Raw genomic sequence first — 23513 nt, 5'->3', positions numbered from 1 at the left:
TAAGCTGTTAAGTATTCTTGAACGAGTACTGGGGATTATAATGGTTAAAGCTCTAACTAGTACTTAATAGGAATTATGGGTTGGGGGACACTCATGGTAAAACATTAAATGACACCTCACAGATACAATCAGCAGGGATATAACCAGAATATGGAAAACTTAAATAAATAAATATTTTGAAAATAAACAGCAAGAGAAAAGAAAAGGACCATATATAGTCAGAAGAGCCAAGAGACATTTGTGTATTTTGTGTGTGTGTGTGGGTGTGTGTGTGTATGTTGCTGGGGATTGAACCCAGGGTCTTGTGCATGTGAGGCAAGCACTCTACCAACTAAGCTATATCCCCAGCTCACCAAGAGACATTTAAACCAAGCAATGGATGAGACTTAATTGGCTTATTACGCAAACAAACTGCATTAAAAAGCAAGTGGGGACAGGCTGGGTAAATTTGAATACTCACTGAATATTTTGTCATATTAAGAAATAATGCTTAGAGGGCTGGGGATATAGCTCAGTTGGTAGAGTGCTTGCTTTGCATGCACAAGGCACTGAGTTCGATCCTCAACACCACATAAAAATAAATAAATAAATAAAGGTCTTAATAAATAAATAAAGGTTCATTTAAAAGAAAAAAATTATGCTTAGAGAGATAGATACATTGAAATATTTACAGCTAAAATGACATAAAACCTGAGATTAATATCAGAATAAAAGGAGTGCAATGAGGATATAAATAAAACTGGATTGGCCATGAGACAATAATTACTGATATTGGGTATTGGGTACATGGGGTCTCATTGTATACATTATTGTCCCTCTTTCTGTATGTTTGAAAATTTTCTTATAATGAAATATTAAAAATGCAAAAAGTCCACCAAAATGACAATATAAACCTATATTTTTGCAATGACAGATATTTCTTTTATAATATGAAATAATGATATTACACTTCAAAATACTGATAATGCATTTAAAAAGTTCTAATAAAATTCTTAATGTAAGATAAAAATCATTCAATTTTATAAAAATAAACCTGGATTCTTAGAACATAAAAATATCTATAAAATTTTAATTACCATCAAAAAAACTTCACTGGAAAAATAAAACACAAATTCAATAACCAAATCTAATTTTCTAGATGTACAAAATATTGTTCCCTTTTGAACAGATATGCTTAAAATCAAAATATTATAGACCTAGAGAATCATTTTTCCTAATTTTATGAGTATCTCAAGAATAAACTCATAAAAGTATAACTTTATAAAACGTTATTATAAAGGATATTGAATATGCCCTCTAGAAAAGCAAATGTCTTAGGAATAAGAGAGATGCACTTTTAATTTCCTTAAAATAGAAATGCTATGCTCATTATATACAAACTATAACAATCTAAACAAATAACAACTTGATGTAGTCGTTTCTTTTTTCTACATTTTAATAAACACATAGCTTTCTTTTAATTACTGAATTAAACATTACAGCAACATAAATTGATGGGTATGCATAATTTTTGTATGATGATGATCAGTTCCAGTCTGAATAGTAATCTCTACCCCCTCACCCAGCTCCAAAGGCATACAAAACCCATTCAAGAATGAACACTGGTACACTGCCAAAGTGGCAGGGAACTGCCAAGATTTCTAGGAAGCAAGATGAAATTTCACTGGGAAAAGCACTAAAAAAAAATTTAGCTAGATTTACTCCATTTTCTTTGTAAATGACAAGATAATACTTCTCTAGGTCTTCCAACGATCACATATAGAAAAAGTCAAGGCCAAAAAAACTTTTACACACTTCAGAATCACCTAATTCTATACCTCCTTGAATGCTGATGACAATCAAGAAAGAACTCAAATAAAGAGGAGTCCAATGAGCAATATTCTGAAGAAAGGATAGCCAATAACACTAAAGGAATCATCTAACTGCCTGAGGATATTAAGATGCTTGTACATGACATCATCTAGTTTTTTTGTGTTGTTTTTTTTTTTTTTTTTTTTGGGGGGGGGGCTTTCTTCCCCCCAGATCTGGGGATCAAATCCAGGGCCTCTCATCTGCTAGGTAAGAACTCTACTTACCACCCATACTCAGTTACTGAATTCTCTGACAACTCAAAGAGGTAGGTTTTATTTCTATTTTGTAAATTTTGTAAATGAGGAAAGGTGAGGAAGAACAGTTAAAAAGCACGCTGTTAAGTAGGGATAACAGGATTCATACTCAGGGCTGACTGACCCCAGAAGCCTCAGCTCAGCTCTTCCCCTTCCTCACCATGTCTCTCCTGTGAAACCAGCTCTCTCTTATAGTAACAGTCCAGGCACTACCTCTGATGCTGCCTGCACATGACACTATTCCTCTCAACCACTCTGAAAGATATGTTCATTTTACAGATGAGAAGGGGTCGTAGGTCAATGTAATTTCCATGACCACAAGAAAGGTGAGCAGCAGCATGGAAACTCATTTAGGCCTTTTGGACTTTTGGAAAGTTCATGCCCTTTCCATTCAACATGCTGCTTCCAAAAGTTCTTTATTTTCTAGGTATTTCACACTTGATAGGGACTGTATCATATAGTGACAACTATTCTTCCTTTTGATAGAAGACTGTGATAAGACCCATGAAACAAGTAGCATTATTCTCATTTTATAGAGGCTTGGAGAGCTAGGGAGCACCAGATAAAGGTGCAGAGCATACATGTGGCACAGTCAGAAGTGAAGCCCAGTCTGCAGACAACCATGTTGTCACGGTCAGTAAACCATGCTGCCTTCGACACACTGGTACCTCTTATCTACAGTCTGAGGATCTTCCAAACAGAAATCATCTGGGCAACACCTTAACCTGCCTACACATGATTTTTTCCAACGAACCAAAACTTTAGAAATTCCAATTCTTAACATGAATAAAAAACTAATTGTTGTATGGAATTATTAAAAATTTCTATGAAAATAGAAATTAAGGTGATAAAATAGGTTTGGAGGAAGAGTAAAAAGAACTGAAGGTCATTTATTTTGGTGTCCTGATAAAGCAACAGAATACTTTCTTAATTTCTAATTACTATTTTTTCTAATTTTGAACACTTAAACTTTTACTCATAATGTTCCAAGAATTTCAGAACTTACCACACATTATCCCCAAGGCTGTGCTAAATACCGCCATATATCCAAAGTAAAATGATGTTTGAAATAAGCCATACATCCTGCAATAAAACAAAAATAACTACATATAGTATACATATTTTTTTGCTTTCGACATAAGGTCTTATTCCTTAGTTTTCTAACTGAAAAGAAAAAATAAGAAAATGTCTCCACTTACTTTGTTTTGAAAAAATAGTAGTAAAAGGAATACATGTAAACATAGATTGCAGTTGATGCAGCAGAGAGAAAACTTGTCCATTGCCTGGAAAAAGAAGAGAGAACACTTTTAAATGAATGGCACTAAAAAGAATTTTAAAGCAAAGAATTTTATTTAAAAAAATCCTTTAAAATTCTGTATGTTAAAAAAACAAATGTTTGTACATAGTGCTTAAAGTCAACAAGAAGAGAGCCTAAAAATTAGGGGAGATCATGAATTTTCTCACTTTCCCTATTGTAAGTGACATGAAATATAAAAAAATTTCCTTTTTCAGACTTAATGCTATTCCTGCTTAAAATGAAAAGATGCTTCCTCATAAAACCCTTCCACATTAAGCACTTTACAAAAATATTTCCTCTCTAACATTAGCACAAAAAAATCTGATTGATATTATTTTTCCTCTAAAATCTTCCTTATTTTTATAACCAAAAAAAAAAAAAAGAAAAATCTCTATGCTATCTTAAGTAACAATATTTTTATCCAGATCTTTTCCTCTGTTTGATACACTTCACAGGCAAACTCATCATAAAATATTATGAACCTAAGGGTTTCTGCTCACAAGTACTTACCACCTATAATCCTCTGCATTTAGCAAGAAGTATGTGCACACAATGGTCACACAGACGGTCACAATGCACAGGATGACCAGCACCAGCATCATGAAGCCATAGACATAATAGATCTTATATGCCCAGAAAGACGTGAAGATGAAATACCTAAGAAAATGCAATATAGACACAGGTTTCTAGTCTTCATTCTTGAAGCTAACTCTGCTCTCACATCTTAGTTCTCATTTTCACCTCACTTATATCAATATCTTTCTTTTAGTAACTTCCAACAATCTCCCTTACCCTTTCTTATCAAATTTTTGAAAATTATCTTAAAAATATTTTTTATAGTTTTTCAAGATTCTTCAATAAGGTATTCATCTCTAAGCAAACTGAATAAACTAGAAGCTTAAAGGAGTTAAATGTGGAAAAGAACAAATGAAAACAGTGAAAAATCTGTACTTGTAAAATGAAGTCAATTCTTTCATTCTGTCATTTGCCTGTAGATACACTATCCAGGGTATCTTATAAACATCCTATCAAATAGAAAAATAAGTTTGATAGAGTAATATAGTAGTATGTAAAATAAGTTTGGTAGAGTAATAGTATGATGTAAGATTAGGAAGAGAAAATTCAAAGAAGATCTACCCTGTCTTCAGACAACAGTAAGGGAAAACAGAAAGATTTTTCATTAGAAAAAAAGACTTTTTACTCTAAATCTATTACTCAAGTCATCACTAAATCAGAACGGGGCCTTTTAGCTTGGCCTCTTTTTTTTCTCTTCTGTTTGTTGGTTAATCTGATGGTCATTCATTCTTTCAACAAATATTTACAAGAGCCCTACACCACATATCAGCTAGGAAGGTAGGAAAAATATTGTAAAAATAGCACTGTGAAAACAATTTCTCTGCCCTCAGGGACATTTCCTGGCTAATCGGAAAACATCAGAACAGGACAATCACTACCCACTGTGATACGCAATACCCCAATGGACACAAGAGGGCATCTCCTAGATTTGGTTGGGTGCACACTGTGGGAGTCAGTAAGAAAATCCGGATAGGGCATGCATGGAGTGGGGAAAGCCAGCAGAATGATCTAGACACAGGAAAAGAAAACAGAAAAGAACACAACAGAAAAGGCAGAGGACTTTATAAATAAAAGAATCCCCTGTGTTTTGAAAAACTCAAAAGAATTCAGTATAGCCAGAACTTTAAATTAAGAGGCAAGAGCTAAGTCAGTGAACAGGATCAGCTCATATTATGAAAGCCAGGCTATAGAGTTGGGACCCCATCTCAATAAAAATGAAAAGTTTTTAACAAAGAAGTAACACAAACAGACTGACAGGTTAAAAAGATCCCTTGGCTATGAGAATAAATTTGAGGGTGTTCAAAATAGAGGCAACTTTAAAGAAAGAACAGAGAAGCTATCTAATGGAACAGAGTACCTAGGAAAGCAGAAAGTGACATTATCCAGAAAATATGGTGTCAAGGGCAGAAGAGGAACAACACAGAGGTCAAGTCAGAGTGAGAACACAAAGCAGTACCAGATTAGAAGTACAAAGGTAGTTCCTAAACTTGTGCAATGAAACCATAAGTTAGTGACACACATTCTAGTTTTCCTCTAAAGTACTAACTAATGCTCAGTGTACTCGCAGCTGGTAGCTGACAACCATATGTATTATTTAGTTGTACTCATAGTATCATTAAGCAATATTATGATATGGAACTTAAAAATCCCCCAAACACCATGTGTTGATTACTTAGTGGCCAGTCTGTAGTGCTATGAAACTTTTAGAAAGTGGGGCCTAGTAGAAGGAAGTTAGGTTACTACCAAGGATGCCCTTAAAGGGGACAGTGGAACTCCAGCCCCGTCCTCTTTCTCTCTTTCTGCTTCCTGGCTACCACGAGGTAAAGAAGTTTCTTCTGCCACGTGCTTCCACTATGATGAGCTGCCTCGGCAAGCAAGGGGGGCAAGAAACTATGGACTGAAACCATGAGCTTTGGTTCCTTATAAGTAGATTCATCTCAGGCATTTGTCAAGTGTTAGAATACTGACTAACAGAGACAATTTAGTTAAATGTTACATGAACCAATAAACATTAGAGCATTTATAAAAAGGATGCGTCGCTGCTATGAAGTGTGTTGAATGTTTTGGAAAGATTTAATAAGGTGAACTTTTTTTAAAAAAAGCTATAAAATTAAGTATAGGTGAGATGGCTATAAAAGACTTAAGGACAGGGCTGGAGTTGTAGCTTAGTGGCAGAGCGCTTGCCCAGCCCAGGTGAGGCACTGGGTTCAATCCTCGGCACCACATAAAAAATAAATAAATAGAAATAAAGGTATTGCGTCCATCTACCCCCCAAAAAATAAATAAAATTAAAAAGACTGTGAGACAAATAGACAAATCTAGAATGCTTCAGATGGTTCTTTATGTTCTTGTTCTACTTTAAGACTCAAAAACACAGAAGTTATATTATGAATGTCATAGAAAAAAAAAAAAAAACGGTTGAAACTGCAACCAATAAGCAAAGTAAGATCTTGGTTCTATATATTAAAAAAAAAAAAATCAACGGATAGATGTACATTTAATTATTTTAAAATATTATAGATGTTATCTTTTTAAATATTTCTCTTACATAAACCAACCTTTTAAATTAACCACTACCAAACCAATCATGTCTGTTATGGAACTTCTACTGTACTCAGTGGCATCTGAAAACCTGTAAGGGTACTTAGACTGGAATTTAGTGGGCTGGAGCCAAGTGTAGTATTTGAGAAAGTCCTATACAAAGAAATACCTTGCCTAAAATAAACAGAACGTTGCCATCAAGGAATACAGGGCCACAGAGAAAATAAAGGCCTATATTTTGCAATGGTGAAGGATGCAGACATGAAGCATAATAAGTGGGCACAAACCTTCATCCCCAAACACATATACTACTACCTTCCCAGCACTCCTGAGGTCTGTAGGGAAGAAACCTCAGAGTGACATCAAATGATCTCAGGATCTAGACTAATAGGTAATAGTTTATCTAGTTCCTTGGATTTTCAAAAATATTCAAAAATACAATAAAAATCAGAAATTCCTTCCATCATACATGTGATCAAAAGCAGGCCTACCATTCTCTAGCATATATGCTTTGAATTTTTAGCTCTCCTGTTAAGTGAGAGAGGCCTAGAATACAAAACAAAAAGTATGCACTTCACCTGAATATCTGAAAACAGGGCAATCACCTTTAGACAGCCTATGCAGACCCCTTTCTGGAAGGCATAGAATTAACAGACTGTTAGATGCTACAATGGCATGGGTGTAGACTGGGTGTCCCCTAAGGATCCATTGTGATTAAAGGTCTTAGTCTCCAGGATGGTGGAAGATGTGGGAGATGGAGGCCTAGGTTTGGGAGAAGGTCTTTAGGTTAGTGGGGGTGTGCTCTTAAACACACACACACACACACACACACAGTCTCTCTCTCTCCTTTTTTCTCTTCCCACACACATCATGATGTATCATCATTTGCTGCCCAGATCAGGGGCCAATTCAATGAGTTCACCTGATTGATCTTGAACTCTGAACCTCACAAACTGGGAACTAAATTAGCTGCCTCAGGTAGTTCATTATAGTGACACAAGTGGACTAATACAGATGCCAACTCATCTAAAGATTCTATACCTATCCTATCCACTAAATTCTCATTACAATCAAATCCCTCAAAATATAAACAAATGGCCAAACTTACATTTCAATAAAGATAGAGCCAAAAGGTAAAATTCCTCCCAGGCAAACGATAACTGCAGGCTCCATAAACCTGGAAAATATTAAAATTAACAGTAAACTTCTAATATGATCCTGATAATAGAGAGGTGATGTGTAATACTTTAAAAAAAAAAAAAAAAGTAAAAGAAAAACCAAACTCCAAAGAGGCACAAAATACGTAGGTAAGACTTCATATTAGCCATAGGTTATAATTAATTTTCCTTCCAATATTAAAGCCTGAGGTAGTATTTAAGGAACAAAATCTTTGGCACTGGCAAAACCCCAGGACTACGTGTTTACTTCTACTTTGTTACTTCTTTTCAATAACTTCTAAGACTCTAGGCACCTACACAGAGAGCCATAGGGAAGGAGAGAGTCTTCAGATCTCCCATCTGAAGGAAGGTCCTAAACTGTGGCTTTGTCACGTATTCACTTTCTCCTTGGCTCTGTAATTTTTTTTTTCCCCCAACAAATTATACAATTAAGCTATTAGAAGTTCTGATCTGCAATGGGTCAAAGAATAAAAAAAATTCAAACTTCACTTATTTGTTCAACAAATGTTTACTGACTGCAATCTGTAATTCCCCACCTGGAACACCTCTCCTCTCACACTTCTCTCCCTGCAAAGCACTGGCTCAAGTGATGCCCTTTATAGCCTCTCCTGAGCCTCCCAAGAAGAGGTGGCCCTTTCTCCTGTTCTTCCATCACCTCGTGAACTTAAGTCCACTGCTGCACTTGCTACACTATTCTGTAACTAATTACACACATCAGACTTCACTAGATTATAAACTCTAGCAGACAGAAACTATTCATCTAGGGATTTCAGTCCCTACACAGCATCTGGAATAGAAAAGACATTAAACTAATAGTACTAGGATGAACAAACTAAAACACTGAGAAGAAAATTTTAAAAATTGATAGCTAAAAAAAATAAATAACTTAAAGATCATTTAATCTAGTCTTTCATTTTTTTAGAGGAAACAAATACAAAAGCTAAAAGTGATCTTCCCAAGGTTACACAATCAGTGAAAGTCAGACACAGTATTGATATTTTTTCCCATGTTCCTACACCTAAACGTGACACCTCTCTTGTGAGGATGGTCACCTATGGTTCATTCTTCTCCTTCACTAGTCCTAGGGAGAGAACTAGAAGAACTTTTGTGACTTCTGGCTTTAACCTTACCCTCTAGTGATGAGGCGAACACTGGATATTATTGAACCTAAATAGTCTAATATTAATTTAGAAAAAAATAGTTGAAAAAAAATAAAACTCAAAAAAATTTCTAGCTAGCTACTGAAAAAGAAGAGGGGCTGAGGAGGATGAGGAAGCATGAAGGGAAAATTAGGAAGGGTATGTTATTTGCATGAGTGAAACCCATTATTCTATGTAATTATGTGATTTTATATAAATCATATAACTAATAAAAATAATTTCATCCAAAGTCCCTCACAAGCACAAATCTAAGGAAAGAAAAGAACCTGGCCAATTCCTGAGACTAGAATTAACTGCTCTCCTTTAAACTACAGGGGCTATTTTATTCAACCTCCATTTCTACATATGCTTTCACACCTAGAAAAGATCAAAGAGTAATTATCATCTATTTGTATAAGTATCTTACATACAAGTTATATTTATAATGTGGTAAAATAGCTAAGAACAAAGGCTTTTCATTATATAATCATTATTGTAAAGATGTAGTCAGTTCAGCTATTCTTATAAAATCAAAAATCTACTGTTTACTTATTGTTATGAGATGAAATAAAAGTACAGTAAGACTGTTCTATTTTATGTCTATCATTAAGACCTGGGGGTGGGGGGGAATCAGACTAGCAGAAATCAGCAAATATTTAATGTGCTAATTTTAAAAGGTAAAATACATACTATATTTTATTCAAATTTGCATAAAATTTGGAATATAAATATATTAATACTTTATGTGCAAATTTTGAAAAAAGACAAACTATCTCAAAAATCCATCAAGAATCATAATTTCAAACCTAATGGTCAAACAGAATGTGTACTATATTTATACTATTGCCAGAGAGGCATCTGTTCAGCTGTTAAACAAAAATGCTTGCCATCCCTTGTCAGGATTAATTGTGAATCATCGGAAGTCCTTAAGAATATATTCTGTGCATAAAATGTGACAAAAATGAATTTGAGAGATTTTATACAATCCCAGAATAAAGATAAACAATATAATTGTCAGATAATTTTAACGGTTTCAGTCTTAATTCATTTCTCAAAAGGATGTATATGTCTATAAATGTGTGTCAATATTGTCTATGATAATAAGATACATGGAAAGAAAAAAGAAATTATAAGCCAGGAGTTGGCATACTTTTTCTGTAAAGGTTCAAATAGTAAATATTTTGGGTTTTGCAGGTAATATGATCTCTGACATAACTACTGGTCTGTCAACTCTGATGCTGTAAAGTATAAGCAGCCAAAGAGAGTAAATGGACAATTAGATATGGCTGTGTTCAATAAAACCTTATTTACAAAATTGGGCAGTAAGCCTTCATAATTCCAGCTTTACTTCCCTCCCACCTGTACACACTAGTATAGCAAAGTATTTGGCATATCTGTAAATGGCACAATAGTCAGAAAATGAAATAAAGATATAACATCATCACTCAAACAATGTAGACTGACAGAAAAGTCAAACACATTCTTAAGCTCGCGAATTTAAGACATTCTCATAAATACATACCAATTCTAAAGTTATATGTATACAACAGTCTTAAGAACTCATATTATGATAAACAATCACATAAGATTTAACATTCACTTTACCATTTTTTCTCCGGTATAGGACGAGGCACAGCATTGACACGACAAGGGAAGTTGGGCTGACCTGACAGATTTCGGCCAAGTATTGTACCAACAAGATTTAGAGGAAGAATAACAAAAAAACAGATGCAACAAACAGCCACCTGCAAATTAAACAAAAACGTGTGTGATTACAATAAAAACAAATAAAAGACTTAAAAATTTAAGTTTCATAATTTGATCACAGAAGAAAATGTTTTAGTTCAAAATGGGCTAAAATTATACAAGATATACACAAATGAAAATGGGAAAAATGTTAGAATCGAACCAAACAAGGTGAACTGTTTTTAATCCACTTAGTTTCCTATTTTTCCTATTCTTCCATACTGTCCCAGATAGAATTCTTTTTCTCTTCTTCTCAGCTATCTGCTTTTAACTTATCTAACCTCACTCTTTCATCATTATAACCAACTTATTTAGCTATAGTTTACTGCACATGGAGGTTCAAGTACTAATTTTACTATCTTACAGATGAAGTACATGAGACCGAGAGGCAAAATTACTAACTTCCCATGATCACACAGCTAGTAGATATAAAGGCTAGAATTTCAATTCAGATCTGCTAACCTCAAAGCCCATGTCCTTTTCTGTCCTACAATACCTTAGTTGGAATCCTAACAATAAAAGCATCTCTCTCTATATATATGCCTTTACAAAAGTAAGATAAATATTTTTCTTTTCTTTTTCTTTTTCAAAGGGGCGGGGAGAGAATCTTTTTTTTTTTTTTTGGTAGATGGACACAACACAATGCCTTTATTTTTTATGTGGCGCTGAGAATCGAACCCGGGTCCCGCCCATGCTAGGCAGGCGCTCTACCGCTGAGCCACAATCCCAGCCTGATAATTATAGAGAAGGTCATCTAGAGATTCTATTACCAAAGTGGATAATTAGGAAAATAAATTTATTTTTGTGGTTTTTATGAAATCTGGGTATACAAGGACAAGCAAACTCTTCTCTGGCTAATATCTAGTACAGATAACTTCACTGAAATTCTATAAAATGGAGTAGAATTGAATCACCTCTAAAATCTCTTTTAATTATACATTTTGGAATTCTAATAAACAGCAGCAACAGTGAGAAAACAGCTGCATGAAAACTGAAGAAACTGAGAGAAATGAACAAGTATAGGGTGGAAAATCCAGTGATTACATGAAAAGGAAAGAACTGCTTTTGAAGCAACATTAAAAAAAAAAATCCCTGAAAATTGCTAATAAATTTTAATGATGGGAAGTATTTTTAAGACATAGGAAATTATTGGGACTGGGATTGTGGCTCAGCACTACAGCGCTTGCCTAGGACATGTGAGGCCCTGGGTTTGATCCTCAGCACCACATAAAAATAAATAAATAAAATGAAGATATTGTGTCCAATTACACCTAAAAAATAAATTTAAAAAAAAAGATAGGAAATTATTAAAGCTTCACTGTAGCTAGTACTAAGAACTTTGTGAAATTTCTATATGTCATCAAACTGCATGAAAAAATGAAAAAAATCATTAGGAACTTTGATGTTATTTTGTTCTATGTTAGTTATTTTTACTGAGAGAAAAGTCTCTTTCTGAATCTGTTACAATATTCACGAGTCAACTAAGAAAACCTCTACAAATAAGATGAATTTAATTTCAATTTTAAAACTGAATTTCTTGTTTGGTTTTCCTGGTTTTATTAGCTTCAACTTAAGAATATAGAAACATGTTTTCAGTATTTCTTATAAAAACAGCTCATAGGAAGAAATACTGAAAAATAAATAGATTGGTAGAATAGCAGTGGCATTGTTTTCTTTCATTTTTGTTGTTGTTTTAATATGCAATCTGAAACAAACTAAATATTTTAAAGGACAAAGTTTTTTTAAAAATTCTTAACCATAATTAAAAATATACAGAATATCAAATGAGTTCTACACCAATTTTAATGAATTAGGGATACCTCAGCCCGACTGACTCATTTTTACACAAAACTCAGAATAAAGTTTCTCCTGTTGTATCTGTATATATTTGAACTTCTGGTAAATGTCATCAATTAGGATGGTTTGTGATGCTACACTTTATATCTTTTATTCTATCTCCCCCTCCCATCCCAATTCAGGCCTCTACAGATTTGCTCTCCTTGAAGTTGTACAAGCAGAGAGGCACTACTACAACCTCTTAGTGGCACAGATAATTGAGTGGCAGATGAAGGAGGATCTTCTGTACCTAGAGCAAGAATCAAATCAAGTAACCTACACACAGTCTCATCAAGACATTATCAATGTTTAGCATTTAAAATTTTTCCTCTTCTGACTTTTAATACATGATTTTAAAATAAAGCAGTTTGTTAAAAATTGTAGTGATTAATCTCTGAAACCAATTTATTTCAAGTTCTAGATGAGTTTATCTGAAGAATATCTTGAGATTTCAGGGAAAGCTGTTAAAAAAATCACATGGAATTAACTCACTTGTGAAGTTACTGACATTCAACTAAATAAACTGGTTATTGAAGGAGATAGGATTAACCTGTTATTCATACCCCTAATTAACAAATTTGTATTCATCACAACTTTATTGCTCTCATTAAATTTAAAGTGTTAAAATATATTTACAACAATAGGAGTCATGTTATATCTGTTTTCTTTATTGAGCTTCCACACTATTACATTTTAAAATGAAATTTAGCAGCTAAGAATGCAAAAACTATTGGTCTAATACACTGTTGAAACTCTGGAATTCAAACCAATACAGGTCTTTCCCATGCCCCTAGAAAGACAGTTTAAGTGGGCAGGGGTGGGAGGAAAGACTTCACATGGAGGATCTCTCCTATCTACATAAAAAGAAGTTATAAAAAAATACTAAGTACTTGGGGCTGGGATTGTGGCTCAGCGGTAGAGCGCTCGCCTAGCACGGGCACGACCTGGGTCCCATTCTCAGCACCACATAAAAATAAAGGCATTGTGTTGTGTCCATCTACAAAAAAGATTCATATTCTCTCTCTCTCTCTCTAAAAAAAAAAAAAAAACAACTAAGTATTAATACCCTAAAGATCTACCAACTGGAAACCATGAATATGAGTATTACTTGTTCTACAGACTGGCCATTGGTATGAATGGGTTGGAAAGGGAAAAGATGGCCTAAGATGGACTATTTTGGAATGCTATAGAAAAGATTATTATTTTTTTAAGGTAATAGATAGCAACTACTTATTGGTAAGATTCTCAGAAAATACATCATTCTTGACAGCAAGTATGGTTAAGTATTTCTTCAACATCTGCTCAAAGATGATTTTTACCATTCATTTTCTAACTCAAACATTTTATGATTCTATCAGAAGGGCTTAGCATTGATTTAAGCATTTCAGCCACCACCCTGAGGGACAAATGGGATGATACTGGTTAGGGCATTACCAACTCAAACACAAAAGCATCTAAGAAGCCCATTTATTTTATCCAGAGATAATATATTAATATATCACTCATCATTCTCTTCCTTAGGTTGTACTTCAATACTATAGTGGAAGAAACACCAGATTTTACATGAATTATTTGTTCTATAAACCCAGCCTGACCAGAAAAAAATTATAAGTACACTGTAGACCAATTTCTCTCATAAATCATTCTATTTGCAATAATTTTAGCAAATGAAATCCAATAAAATATGAAACAGATAACACATCACAACAAACTGAGGTTTATCAAATGAATGCAAATTGTTATAATTAGACAAATCAACTAATGCTATTCATCATCATCTCAAAAGGATAGAGAAAAAGCTGCTGCAAAATCCAACATCCATCCCCAATAAAAACTTTCAGCAAACTACAAATAGAAGGAAACAATCAATTTGACAAAAGGCATCTGGAAAAAAACTGTAGTTCAGATCTTAACAAGCACAAAACTGAATGTTTCCTGCATGACTGGAATCAAGGCAAAGATGTCTGCTCTTACCACTCCTACTCAACACTGTACTGGAATTAGCCCAGTGCAATGAGAGGGAGGAGGGCAGGAGATGGGAAGGCAGGAAGACAGGAAGGAAGAAAAAAGGCATACTGATTAGAAAAAAAGAGGTAAAATTGTCTTTATTTGCAGATAATTATTCACAGATGATCTAACAACAAATTTTACAATAAAGGAGCTAAGACTAACAAGTGAATTTAAGCAAGGTTGTCATATGCAAAACAATATAAATTTTTTCCCTATAAACTGGCAATAAATGATTAGAATTTGAAATTTGAAAAACAGCATAAAATATGAAAAACTTGGGGAAATTCAGCAAAAGATGTATAAAACTGGAACACTAACATCTAAAGAATGTTACTGAGAAAAACTAAAGATACAAAAACTGAGACATATACTGTGTTCATGAATCAAAAGACTCAAATATCGTTAAGATGTCATTGCTTGGGCTGGGGTTGTGATTCAGTTGTACAGCAATTGCCTAGCATGAATGAGGCACTGGGTTCAATCCCCAGTACCACATTCAAAAAACTAAATGAAGAAAATAAAGATACTGTATCCATCTACAACTTAAAAATAAAAAAGAAAGATCAATTCTTCCCAAATTGAGCTAGAGATTCAATGTAATACCAATTAAAATCCCAGTGGGCTTTTGGTTTTACTTATCTATTTTATGAGAGCATTATAGTTATAAATAGTAGTTGGGCTCATCCAAAGAAATTCACCCATGCATGGGATTTGATTTCAGCTCATGCTCCCCCCACTTTTCCGACCCCTCGTCCCTCCTCCTATGTTCTTTACTCTAACTGATCTTTTCACTCATCAATTTATTTATTTTTGATTGGTTCTTTCTACTTATAAAGGTGAAATTCTCTGTGGTATATTTATATGCATAGTATGATTTTAAAAAATTTATTCCCCATTTCCTCCACTTTCCCATCCCTCCTCTCTCCTTCTCAGTCTCCTCCTACTCTACTGATCTTCCCTATATCTGATCCTTCCCTCCCTTCTTTCCTTTATTTTGCTTTAGCTTCCACATGTGAAAGAAAACATTCAACCCTTGATCTTCTGCAACGGCTTATTTCACTTAGCATTATGTTCTCCATTTCCATCCATTTACCAGCAAATGCCATAATTTCATTCTTCTTTATGGCTGAGTAAAACTTTATTTTGTGTGTGTGTATAACATTTTTTTTGACCCATTCATCTGGACTGATTCCATAATTTGGCTATTGTGAATTGTGCTGCTATAAATAACAAGGTGGTTATATCCCTATAGTAGGTTGATTTTAGTTCTTTCTAATAAATAGCAAGGAGTGGGATAGCTGGATCATATGGCAGTTCCATTCCTAGTGTTTTGAGGAATCTCCATATTGCTTTCCAGAGTGGTTAAACTAGTCTGCAGTCCCACCAGCAATGTATACTTCCCCCCCCCATCATCTTTGCCAGCATTTATTATTTTTTTATTGTTTGTGTTCTTGATGATTGCCATTATAACTGGAAAGGGATTTTGATTTGCATTTCCCTGATTGCTAGAGATGTTAGACTTTTAATTTTTTCATGTTGAACATTTGTGTTTCTTTTTTTTTTTTTTTTTTCCTTCTTCTTGTACTGGGGACTGAATCCAGGGGTATATATCACTGAATCACATCCCCAGTCCTTTTTATTTTGAGACAGGGTCTTCTGTATATATTCTGGATATTAATCCTCTGTCAGAAAAGCAGCTGGCAAAGATTTTCTCCCATTCTGTAGGTTCTCTCTTCATACTCAGAAGCTTTGTCATTTGATGGCATCCCGCTTATTGATTCTTGGCTTTATTTCTTGCACTTTAGGGGTCTTTGCTAAGGAAGTTGGTGCCACCACATGTATAATGAAATGTTGACCCTATGCTTTTTACTAGCAGTTGCAAGGTTTGGGGTCTAATTCCTATGTCTTTGATCCATTTTTATTTGCCCTTTGTGCACGGTGATAGATAGGGATCTAGTTTCATTCTTCTACATATGGCTTTCTGGTTTTCCATGCACCATTTGTTTAAAAGGCTATCTTTTCTCCAATATACATTTTTGGCATTTGTCAAGTATAAGATAGCTCTAAGTATGTGTGTTTGCCTCTGTATCTTCTATTCTGTTCCAATGGTCTTCATGCCTATTGGGATGCCAATAACATGCTCTGTAGTATAATTTCAGATCAGGTATTGTGATGCTTTCTGCATCACTCTTCCTGCTCAGGATTGTTTTGGCTATTTTGGGTCTCTTATTCTTCCAAATGAATTTAAGGATTGTTTTTTTCTAATTCTGCGAAAAATGGTGTTGGTATTTTGAAGGAGACTATACTGAATCTGTGTACTGATTTTGGTAGTATGGCCATTTTGACAATATTAATGCTACCTATCCTAGCCAATCCAAGAACATGAGAGGTCTTTTCATTTTCTAAAGTCTCCTTCGTTTTTTTTTTTTTTTTTTCAGTGTTTTATAATTTTCATTGTGGAAATCTTTCACTTTCTTGGTTATATTAATTCTGAAGCATTTTATTTCTTTGGTTTTTTGTTGTTTGCTTAGATGATTGTGAATGGGATGGTTTTCCTGATTTCATCCTCACCAGAATCACAGTTGTAGTACAGGAAAGCTACTGATTTATGGGTGCTGATTTTGTATTCTGCTACTTTGCTGAATCCTCTATCAGCTCTATAAGTCTTCTGGTGGGGTTTTTGGGGGTCTTCTAGATACAGAATCATATCATCACAAACAGAGACAATTTGACTTCTTCTTTTCCTATTTGTATCCCCCCCCCCTTTGATTTCCTTCTTTTGCCTGATAGCTCTGGTTAGTATTTTCAGAACTATATTGAATATAATGGTGAAAGTGGACATCTTTGTCTTCTTCCTGGTTTTAAAGGAAACGCTTTCAGTTTTTCTCCTTTCAGTATGATATGGGCTTTGAGTTTGTTACAGATAGCCTTTATAATGTTGAGGCAAATTTCTTCTATTCTTAGCTTCTTCAGCGTTTTTAACATAAATGGGTGCTATATTTTATCAAAGGCCTTTTCCGTATCTATTTAGATGATCCTGTAATTCTTTTATATATATATATATATTTTTTTTCAGTTGTTGATGGACCTTTATTTTATTTATTTTATTTTATATGCAGTGCTGAGAATCGAATCCAGTGCCTCATATGTGCTAGGCAAGTGCTCTACCATTAAGCCACAAACCCCAGCCCCAATCATGTAATTCTTGTCCTTAATTCTATATAAGTGGTGAATTGTATTCATTAATTTATGTATGTGGAACCAACCTTGCATCCCTGGGATATAAGCCACTTGATCATGGTGTATTACCTTCTTCTTCTTTCTTTTTGATGATAACTTGAATACTCTTTTTAATTGCGTTTATTTTTTAAATACATGACAGCGGAATGCATCACAATTCTTATGACACATATAGAACACAATTTTTCGTATCTCTGTTTGTATATAAAGTATGAACACCAATTCATGTCTTCATATATGTACTTTGGATAATAATGTCCATCACATTCCACCATCATTGCTAATCCCCTGCCCCCTCCCTTCCTCCCCCACCCCTCTGCCCTATCTAGAGTTTGTATTCCTCCTATACTCCCTCTCTCCCTACCCCAGTATGAGTCAGTCACCTTTTATTAGAGAAAACATTCACCATTTATTTTTTTGGGATTGGCTAACTTCACTTAGCATTATCTTCTCCAGATACAGATAGCCTTTATAATGTTGAGGCTAATTCCTTCTATTCTTAGCTTAGAAATAGAAAAAGCAATCATGAAATTCGTCTGGAAAAAATAAGAGACCCAGAATAGCTAAAGCAATCCTTAGTAGGAAGAGTGAAGCAGGTGGCATCACTATACCAGACCTTAAACTATAATACAGAGCAATAGTAACAAAAACAGCATGGTTTTGGCACCAAAACAGACTGGTAGACCAATGGTACCTCTTTCGTTAAGTTGATTCCCAAGTATTTTATTTATTTTTTTTTTTTGAGGCTATTGTAAATGGCATAGTTTTCCTCATTTCCCTCTCATTGTCACTGACATACAGAAATGCCTTTGATTTATGGGTGTTGGTTTTATAACGTGCTACTTTGCTGAATTCATTTACTAGTTCTAGAAGTTTTCTGGTGGAGCTTTTGGGGTCTTCTAGGTATAGAATCATATCATCAGCAAATAGTGCTAATTGCTCTGGCCAGTGTTTCAAGGACTATGTTAAATAGAAGTAGTGAAAGAGGGCATTCCTGTCCTGTTCCAGTTTTTAGAGGGAATGCCTTCAATTTTTCTCCATTTAGAATGATGTTGGCCTGGGGCTTAGAGTAGATAGCCTTTTACGATGTTGAAATATGTTCCTGTTATCCCTAGTTTTTCTAGTGTTTTGAGCATGAAGGGGTGCTGTATTTTGTCAAATGCTTTTTCTGTGTCTATTGAGATGATCATATGATTCTTATCTTTGAGTCTATTGATGAGATGAATTACGTTTATTGATTTCCTTATGTTGGATCAACCTTGCATACCTGGGATGAATCCCACTTGATCATGGTGCACAATCTTTTTGATATGTTTTTATATTCAATTTGCCAGAATTTTATTGAGAATTTTTGCATCTATGTTCATTAGAGATATTGGTTGTATTATCTTCTGGATGTGCTTTTTTTTTTTTTTTTTAAAGAGAGAGAGAGAGAATTTTTTAATATTTATTTTTCAGTTTTCGGCAGACACAACATCTTTGTTTGTATGTGGTGTTGAGGATCGAACCCGTGCCACACGCATGCCAGGTGAGTGCGCTACTGCTTGAGCCACATCCCCAACCCCTTGATGTGCTTCTGAATGCAGTTTCTGCAGGCTTTTTGTAGAAATTAACAAGCTGATTCTAAACTTTATATGGAGATGCATCGAGTATAAAAAACCCAAAACTTTGAAAAAGAACTGATTCAAGATTTATTAAAAAAAAAAAAAAATCAAGAGAGTATGACAGTGGTATAAAGAGACAATCTGATTAATAAAACAGAAGAGAAAACCCCAAAACCAATTTATACATATGTACATACAATTTATATATCTGCATATATAAATTGGTTATCAATAAAGATGCTAAAGCAACTCAATAGAAAAAGGATAATTTTTCCATAAGTGCAGCTTAAACAAGTAAATAGCCATATGCAAAATAAAACAGAACAAAATCCCTTGACCTTTAATTCACACTGCATACTAAATTAGCCAAAAATGGATCATGGACCTAATTTAAGAGGTAAAACTATGTAAGACAAAGGACTGTGTCTACAATATATTAAAAAACTCCACTAAGATGAGCAACCTATTTTTTTAAAATATTTTTTTAGTTGTTGATGGACACAAAATCTTTATTTATTTATTGTTATGTGGTGCTGAGGATCGAACCCAGTTCCTCACACGTACAAGACATGCGCTCTACCACTAAGCTACAGCACCAGCCCAAGCAACCTATTTTTTTAAAAAAAGCAAAAAATTTGGACATCAGAGAAGATATATAAATGGCAAATAAGCAAACAAGAATATCTTCAACATGACTGATTAGTCACTAGGAATGAAACCCATGAGATACCACTACACACTTACTAAAATGGTTAAAATCAAGTCTTGGCACTGGTATGAAGCAACTGGAACTTTTACACAATACTGATGCTGATATTGTCACTGATCTCATTAAGGAGGCTTTGCTGTGAAAATATCTTCACAAAATCCTCATTTGCCTTAGCATCTGTCAACAGTTCAGCTCAAGTAAAGGAGTTTTTCTAACATTACTTTAATAAAGCTTCATTATTCTTTTATGTTTGGATATGCTGTACTCTTCTGACCACCGAGAGACAGCACTCTGAAGTCTGCATCAAAAAGTAATACGTAGTTCTTAATCTTGGTCTCCATTTTTTCCTCACTGTGGTTATTTCTCATTTCATATCATGCACTTCATTTTGATATCCAATTCTCATGTCATTTTCCCACTACTGCTCAAGTCTTAAGTTATGAGAAAGCATTTCCCTAAATTTCTGTGCAATCTGGTTTCTAAAGTCTATGGCTTATTTCTGATTAAGGTCAAGATTCCCCTCTCACACTGAAAAAAGCCATAAGATGACAATACAACATGGCTCACCCACAACACCTGTTAGCTCTCCTTTATCAAGTTTTCTACCGAGAGACAAAAGCATACAGTAAGTCAATTTATGAATGCATGTTCAGGTGAATAATGTTAAGAGCATAAAAGTGATTCATTCCCATGCTACCTTGCTTCTGAGTTTTAAAACTTTACAACTTATTTCTTTGACCTTTGAAAGTCTACAAAACATCAAATTCAGGATCTGAATTTTAGAGCTCAGGAAAGATTTCATGCCCAAAATCTTTCTTCAGAATATCCAGGCAAATCCATTCCCAAGTAACTAATAGGACCAGAACCTCTGGGTGTTACACCTATATCACTATTGTACAAATTCACAAAAGGTTTTATGTTCTTAGAATCAATCTAATTTCAAGCACCTCTGCCAGAACACTACAACTTCAGTAAAGGGTTTACACATCTCATCATTTAAAATACCATTGCAGGGGCTGGGGTTGTAGCTCAGTGGTAGAGCAAGAGCCTAGCACATGTGAGGTACTGGGTTTGACCCTCATAAATAAAATAAAGATCTTTTTGTTTTTTAATTTTATGTTTTAGTTATAGATGGACACAATATCTTTATTACTTTTTATGTGGTGCTGAGGATCGAACCCAGTGCCTCACACGTGCAAGGTGGGCACTCTACCACTGATCTATAGCCCCATCCCTAAAAGATAAAGATCTTATGTCCATCTATAACTAAAAAAGTATTAAAAAAAAAACAAAACCCCATTACAAAGCAGTTAAATTTATAATATTTTAGTGAGACAAAGCAACATTAAAATTAATTTTTATTAAATTCAAAAAAACTTTTGAGAAACATTATAACAAAATCAGACTCCTAATTTTTAAAGCACTATGAAAATAATTTATTCAGCAAGCAAAAAATATGAACATCTTTAAGAAGTAACTTGACTCCTCACATGTACTTTCTGATACCCTGGAACTACTATGGAAGCAAATTCTTTTAATCTACATGCAATTAACTACTTTATCCTTTTCTAACCAGTATCACTTTCTTTGGCTTAAAAATAAAATATTCAATTTTAAAGCAAATTTTAAAATATTCCTAACCTTTGACTAAAATGTATTAAAGATTTAGTAAAAATTTCATATTCAATGTGTCTTTGAAAAACATGGATTTTAAACAACTAAAGTCATCGGGAATTACTGTGAAACCATTTGATAATTCCCATATAACAGGAAAAAAAAAACCTCAACAAGATAAAACAGAGATGTGGATGCTAGTTGTAATTCTACCATAAACTACTTGTATGACCTTGCTCAAATCGTTGAGCTCTTATACACATGTTTATATGACTTCATACATTTGTATACTTATGCCCAAGTATATGTTAAGACTGAAATCTAACCCAGGTCTAAAATTCTGTTTCTAATAAAAACCAACAGGATGGTTAGGAGACTGGCTTAATCATATAAAGTACCATTATATCTGTGTTCTGGTTTTAAATTATTTAAAATATTTCAAAGTCTGTGATTACAACTAAGATATGTAAAAGAATTTTAATATCTATAGCAATATATTATCAGTATAAATGCTTAACGAAGTTCTAAAAATAGCATGTTAATACAAAATACGTTAGGTAGAAGCTTTATTTTCTACCACTATACTCTCCTATTAACCTTAAATATTCAAGTTTTTTGGTATGTCATTTTTTTCTTGAAAGCGTATTCACCAATTTCTCCCATATCTGGTAAAAAGCTATAGTGTTCTCTTGTGTTAAACTTTTCACTTCACTGGCTTACAGAATCAAGAAAAGGGGGCAGGGGCAACTATAGGCTTAAACTTAATTAAAACTTTACAGAGATCAACAATAATAGTTTTCTGTTCACCCAACTTTTCAGGACTGAATAGGGACTGGCTCAAACTATCAAAACATCCAAGAAAAGATAAGATACTCTGAAAAGACAGCAGACCTCATATTAGCAGTTTAAAAAGTAATACTGAAGCAACTTACCATTGTTCCAAATGGAATGGCTCTTGAAGCATGGTAATAAATGGCTATAAAATTGATGAAGAAGGCTGTGCCACACACCATAGCTGGGATAAGGAATGCCCCAATGAACATCTGTTTTATCCATCTCCTTCCTAAAAGAGAAGGGAAACTATAAAAATTAGAGCTAGACAGACAAAAGCATATTAATGTTAAAATGTAACTATTTAGAAAAGTTATTTACTTAAAATTTTAACATAAAGATCATAAACTCTTACATCCTAAATTGGTTCAAAACAATAACTACTTTATAATAAAGACCAGTCCCGCTCTTCAAGTATGTGAAATGGAATCACAGCTTTTGAAGCGGGTGTACTGGAAAACAGCAAAGACCTATAGTAAAAGATCCTGTTTTGCTAGGTGCAGTGGCACACACCTAAAATCTCAGGTGCTCAGGAGACTGAGGCAGCAGGATCACAAGTTGAGGCCAGCCTTGGCAACTTAGTGAGATCCTGTCTCAAAATTTAAAAAATTAAAGAGAGCGGGGGATATAATTCAGTGGTAAAGCATGTAGTACCAAAAAAGAAAAGAAACAAAAACAAAAAACCCTATTTTGTTCTAATTCTGCCAATGAAATGCTATGAACTTTGGTAAGTCACTCCATCTCTCTGGGTTTTAAATTGGCCTAGATAGGAGTTTTTAAACTATTAGAGCTATGGAGCTTTCGACTTGCCCATGAGGTCCACGACAAAGGAAAACCCCAGGTCCCCTGGCCCTGCTTCAATCACACTTTAATTTTCAGTTTTGCACAATGGAGTTTCGCATAAGTTTTTATTTGAAAAGGGAGTTTCACACCACTTTAAAAAAATGTCTTTAAATCCCTGGGTTAGATGACCTCTAACTTCACTTTTAGCTCTACCATTATACGTAAATATGTATTTAAATGCATTTCTATGTTTAAAAGGGGGAAAAAAAAGAAATGTTTCATGATCCCACTCTCAGCAATAACT

General features: G+C 34.2%; 1 protein-coding gene across 1 annotated transcript in view; it reads right to left on the bottom strand.

The window, feature by feature from the left end:
• Nucleotides 1–23513, bottom strand: part of Tm9sf3 (transmembrane 9 superfamily member 3) — a 65233-nt gene that overhangs the window by 5220 nt on the left and 36500 nt on the right. Inside the window, exons 9-14 of the mRNA XM_027929996.2 lie at nucleotides 22528–22658; nucleotides 10442–10581; nucleotides 7628–7696; nucleotides 3913–4059; nucleotides 3305–3388; nucleotides 3112–3188 (exon numbers count right to left, since the gene is read on the bottom strand). Of these exons, the coding sequence (XP_027785797.1) occupies nucleotides 3112–3188; nucleotides 3305–3388; nucleotides 3913–4059; nucleotides 7628–7696; nucleotides 10442–10581; nucleotides 22528–22658 (648 nt within the window). The remainder of the gene's footprint in view (nucleotides 1–3111; nucleotides 3189–3304; nucleotides 3389–3912; nucleotides 4060–7627; nucleotides 7697–10441; nucleotides 10582–22527; nucleotides 22659–23513) is intronic.

This window comes from Marmota flaviventris, chromosome 4 (assembly GCF_047511675.1).
Source record: "Marmota flaviventris isolate mMarFla1 chromosome 4, mMarFla1.hap1, whole genome shotgun sequence".
NCBI lineage: Eukaryota > Metazoa > Chordata > Mammalia > Rodentia > Sciuridae > Marmota > Marmota flaviventris.
Note: the sequence above shows the minus strand (reverse complement) of the source record. Positions and strands in the feature narration are given on the sequence as shown.